This window comes from Mycetomoellerius zeteki, unplaced genomic scaffold (assembly GCF_001594055.1).
Source record: "Mycetomoellerius zeteki isolate Tzet28-1 unplaced genomic scaffold, Tzet1.0 scaffold152, whole genome shotgun sequence".
NCBI lineage: Eukaryota > Metazoa > Arthropoda > Insecta > Hymenoptera > Formicidae > Mycetomoellerius > Mycetomoellerius zeteki.
Window position 1 is genome coordinate 10,489 of NW_017256469.1, and position 4,842 is coordinate 15,330.

At 32.9% G+C, this 4,842-nt stretch overlaps 2 protein-coding genes across 4 annotated transcripts; one reads left to right on the top strand and one right to left on the bottom strand.

The window, feature by feature from the left end:
* The first annotated feature begins 1,540 nt into the window (after positions 1 to 1,540).
* On the top strand, positions 1,541 to 2,164 carry LOC108720571 (uncharacterized). The gene is made up of 2 exons (XM_018444662.1): positions 1,541 to 1,888; positions 2,086 to 2,164. The coding sequence occupies exons 1-2, from the start codon at positions 1,574 to 1,576 to the stop codon at positions 2,101 to 2,103; spliced, it is 333 nt and encodes a 110-aa protein (XP_018300164.1). The 5' UTR covers positions 1,541 to 1,573; the 3' UTR covers positions 2,104 to 2,164.
* A 125-nt stretch (positions 2,165 to 2,289) lies between these two features.
* Positions 2,290 to 4,285, bottom strand: LOC108720570 (uncharacterized). 3 transcript variants are annotated; one of them, XM_018444660.1, is made up of 6 exons: positions 3,901 to 4,285; positions 3,602 to 3,841; positions 3,230 to 3,342; positions 2,843 to 3,121; positions 2,563 to 2,740; positions 2,290 to 2,490 (listed from the first exon to the last, which is right to left on the bottom strand). In XM_018444660.1, the coding sequence occupies exons 4-6, from the start codon at positions 3,066 to 3,068 to the stop codon at positions 2,310 to 2,312; spliced, it is 585 nt and encodes a 194-aa protein (XP_018300162.1). In that variant the 5' UTR covers positions 3,069 to 3,121; positions 3,230 to 3,342; positions 3,602 to 3,841; positions 3,901 to 4,285; the 3' UTR covers positions 2,290 to 2,309. The 3 variants fall into 3 exon arrangements, with proteins under 3 accessions (XP_018300162.1, XP_018300163.1, XP_018300161.1); XM_018444661.1 differs by adding an exon at positions 3,425 to 3,446 and having other exon boundaries at positions 3,602 to 4,285; XM_018444659.1 differs by having other exon boundaries at positions 3,602 to 4,285.
* Positions 4,286 to 4,842: the final 557 nt, after the last annotated feature.

Sequence of the window (4,842 nt, forward strand, 5' to 3'; positions counted from 1 at the left end):
TACTGTTCAAGAGCAAGAATGAAATAGAGTGTGATAGAATGTATAGATAAAATGAAATAGAAATATGTCACTAGTACTATAAATGGCTGCCAAGTCATGTAATTGCAACAGCGAATCAGAATGCGTAACACCGGTTGCGCCTCTCTGATAAATCTAGGACTCTAGTATAGATAAGTTGCATATTGCGATGTGTCCGTCGTTAGGGCTATGGCAGAGAACGAGACGTAACGAGACGTAAGTTCCGTAGTCGTAACGTAAGGTAAGGCAGAGAAAAACGTAGCTGTCGTAGTCGTGACTGGTCTGGAATGGTCGGTAAAGTGTGTCAGAGCGACGAGGTGAGTAATATTAATGCACGTTTATACGTCTTAATAGTTAATAAGGAAATATATACACACTAAAACAAAATAAAAATAGATTTATTTTTAAAGATATAATGATATTTGTTTCCACCTCCTGAAATAATCATAATAGTACGTAATTATTATTTTAGAGGTTAACCAATATTTTTCGAAGTATGTATGTACATTGTTAATTACTAACAAAAAATGTCCTTAACACATTTTTAAAATCATTATTTCTACATTCTTTCTTTAGGACGGAATTAGTTTAACCGTTTCTCAAGGTTTTCACGCGGATTCGCTAAATAGGACATCGTCCTCGTGTTATGCACATTTCATTTTTTCTTTAGAGGATCGTTACTTTAGTAGGTTAGTGCAATTTTATGATTATATGCTGTATGACTAAATCAATATTAATTAGAAAGAAGTATGTAAGTCAACCCAAAGGTCTTTTTACGAAAACAATCTTTATGAAATTTGTTTCATATATTAATAACAAACTTTTTGATCTGTCTATCAAATTATCTCAGTATATCATTAACAATTTATAATTTAAATTAATAAATTACATCTGTTTTATGGTATTAATTTTTATAACATTATGTATGTGATAACTATGTGAAGATCATAAAGATTGTTTTGATAAAAAGATATTTAATAAAGAGAAAACATTGTTAAAAGAATGTTTTATCCCGCAAACACAATAGAAGCTTTAAGCCTTAAGGTATTGGCCAATCATTGTCGATTATTCTTCTCACATTTGACTGTTATTGATCAATTTCTTAAGGCATAAGACTTATTATCTATTGTTTTTGCGGGCTTAAAAATACCTTTAAAATTATTATGATATGAAGTAAAGCATGTATGAACCAAATATGATTTATTTACTGTTAATAAGACATATAAATAGGGTGTCTGTATTGTGTTCCGATATTCACTGTCAGTCACTGAAAATCTATAATATACATTAGGGCTGCATTCCAAAACATCCTCTTCAAGAAAGATTTTACTCTATATACTATAATATAAGTTACGTGTATTATATATTTCGAGTAAAATTTTTCTTGGAGAGGACGTTTTGAAATGTACTCTAGGTACATAGATTTTCAGTAATGGCAGTGAATATCGAAACGCATCCATAATTTACAAATCTTATATATTATATTCTAATATATTTTTCAGGATATTTTTTCAGTAAATTATATATAATTTACAATATCTCGTAAGCTGTAAAAATGAAAAATGATGATGAATTTATATTTTTTGTGACATATTGGATGAACGTGTCTATGTTGCTCCTACGTAAAAAACAACAAAAAAGGTGGTTAAATAGGCGCTGGCTTGTGAGTCCTATAAATCAAAAGAGGATCCAACAGGGAGATTATGATAATTTATTCCAAGAAATAAAAAATGATTCTGATTTTTTTTATCGATATACTAGAATGACATTGGAACACTTTGAGAAATTAGTAGAACTGACAAAACCATATTTGATAAAAAAAAAGTCATCGTGCTTTACTCCCAGAATTACGACTTTTAATAACTTTAAGGTAACTATGACTACATAGTTTATATCTAAAGAGATTTCCCAAGTTATCAATTCATATTATAAGGTTGCTTTCTGTTCACTGTTAGTGTTATAAATCTATAATGCACGTAACGTATACCATAGACTTTTAGTACTGTGTGAATATCGGAACGCATCCATAGTTCATTAAAATGTATTACAATTATTATATTTTTTCAGATATCTTGCTACGGGTGACCGACCATTTGTTATAGCTTTGGCATTTAGAGTTGGTGAATCCACAGTAAGAGAAGTGGTGAAAGAAGTTTGTCTTGTTTTAATCAAGATTTTACAACCACTGTATCTTTCTTCACCTACAGAAGAAGACTGGACGAAATATGCACAAGGATATTGGAAGAGATGGAACATTCCAAATTGTGTGGGTTCCATTGATGGAAAACATATTAGAATTCGCTGTCCTCCAAACTAAAAATATTTTCTTTATTAAAACGTTTAAACTTATCGACAAGCTGCCCATTTACATTTTCATTTTCTTCACTGCTTAATGCATTTGCAGTACTTTGTGACTCGTTACTTCCTTCATCAACTATAAATGGTTGAGATTTTGCGTAATTAGTGTAGCTTCTAGAATAAGCATATAAAAAATATATTAAAGCAAATTTGTTCAAAGAATTAATTCGATATAAGTTATTTTACCTGCGTCTTTGAATAACACGGTCTAAAAATGCTAACTGCGCAAAAAAAAGAAATCGAGTAGCCTTAGTAGCACCACTTCCACTTTTGGATTCAATTTCAATCTTTCTTTTTTCTCTATTGTATTGGTCTCTTAATGTGGTACATCTTTTTTGGCAGTACGAAGGATTATACATGTCACCTGAGCAAAAAAATTGTAGACAAAAAATAAATTTATACATGTATATTATCACTTATTATATTAACATCCGTAATTATAATAAATAAAATTTAATATTCACCACACAAATTTGAGTCATTATTTTAGATATCTCAAGCCAAGCATTTTGCTTCATTAAACAATCTTTAAAGTTAATATTACTTTTATCGTATAAAAATGTACGTTCTCTGTATAATTCGATGAGAAGCTCATCACCCTTCTTTTCTTCAATATTAATGTCAGTATAATCTTCTGTATTGATTTCAACAGATGAATCACTAATATTACAATATTTTAAATGATCAGACATATTTCTCAATCAATCAAAGTTAGTACAACGTTAAGTTAAAAGTAATGTTCTGCCTAAAAAACAAATTAAAAATTAGAAAAGACCTTTGGGTTGACTTACATACTTCTTTCTAATTAATATTGATTTAGTCATACAGCATATAATCATAAAATTGCACTAACCTACTAAAGTAACGATCCTCTAAAGAAAAAATGAAATGTGCATAACACGAGGACGATGTCCTATTTAGCGAATCCGCGTGAAAACCTTGAGAAACGGTTAAACTAATTCCGTCCTAAAGAAAGAATGTAGAAATAATGATTTTAAAAATGTGTTAAGGACATTTTTTGTTAGTAATTAACAATGTACATACATACTTCGAAAAATATTGGTTAACCTCTAAAATAATAATTACGTACTATTATGATTATTTCAGGAGGTGGAAACAAATATCATTATATCTTTAAAAATAAATCTATTTTTATTTTGTTTTAGTGTGTATATATTTCCTTATTAACTATTAAGACGTATAAACGTGCATTAATATTACTCACCTCGTCGCTCTGACACACTTTACCGACCATTCCAGACCAGTCACGACTACGACAGCTACGTTTTTCTCTGCCTTACCTTACGTTACGACTACGGAACTTACGTCTCGTTACGTCTCGTTCTCTGCCATAGCCCTTACGTCGTCGGACGAAAAAGTTAAACCTTGACGAACATTTTCATATGACAAGCATCAGTTCTGATGAACCACTCGCTCGTGGCGGACGCGTCTCGACTCGGGTGCGCTACAGTTATTGTATATTTTTGAAAGTGTTGCCGACTTTGACCGAGCATTGAAACATACATAATCATCCCGCGGTCTTGGACAACCCGTTCGGTCTTCCTGACGCGCGTCCTTACGACGTGACGACGCCGAAGATGCAGGCGCCCGGTGTTCGAACGAGCTTAGCTATTTTCGCGGGTATTGCATAATTGTTTTTTAATACACGGAAAACAATCCTAAACGTGATCTGGCCGTATCGACCTCCTATTGTTATTTGGAGGCATGAGCCATTAATTAAAGAAGAAGAATATGACAAGCATTATCGTCAAAATATCAACGACAAAATATTGCTAGCTGAAATATTTAGAAAACAAGTTCTCCTATTGGATATCGGACATCGCACGTCGGATGTCGTACACAGTATGAATCCTACATTATTGTAATAGAGCACGAAATTTGGAATTGAGGTTAACGGACTCTTTTTAATGGGTGTTTCTCAAAACGTAGTACACAAATGACACAGGATGCGGTCCATTTAACTAAAGGCCATGGCACATACCTTCCGTAACCCCGGATCTACAATAGGGTTTTAAGCCTTAAGCTATAAGAAATGGGCGAATTACAGTCGATTATTCTCTTCGAATTCGACCGTAATTGGTCAATTTCTTACGGCTTGAGGTTTAAAACACCTATTGTAGATCCGGACTAAGAGTAACCATAAGACGTACCGTAAGAATCAGCCAATTAAAATTAAGAGTTCAAAAGAATTTTCGACTCTGTGATTAGTTGATTCTTACGGTACGTTTTATGGTTACTGTTACGAAAGGTGTGTGCCATAGCCTTAATGCCTAGTTCAGACTGGATGCAGCAAGCGTCATGCTTAATTCACACTGGATGCAGCAAGCGTCAAGCAGCAGAGCAGCAACCAATCAGTGAGGCGATATTTATAGTGGCGTAAACAATACCGCCTGTTGGTTGGTTGCTGCTTCATTGCTTGACGTTTGCTGCGTCCAGTGTGAATTA

Bases quoted from the DNA above. Each gene is read 5' to 3' on its own strand.
- LOC108720571 (XM_018444662.1), top strand. From the start codon at position 1,574: ATGAAAAATGATGATGAATTTATATTTTTTGTGACATATTGGATGAAC.
- LOC108720570 (XM_018444660.1), bottom strand. From the start codon at position 3,068: ATGTCTGATCATTTAAAATATTGTAATATTAGTGATTCATCTGTTGAA. The intron at 2,741-2,842 runs TGGTGAATATTA...TTTTTTGCTCAG, and splicing joins AATAATGACTCAAATTTGTG to GTGACATGTATAATCCTTCG. The intron at 2,491-2,562 runs GTAAAATAACTT...TGCTTATTCTAG, and splicing joins CGTGTTATTCAAAGACGCAG to AAGCTACACTAATTACGCAA.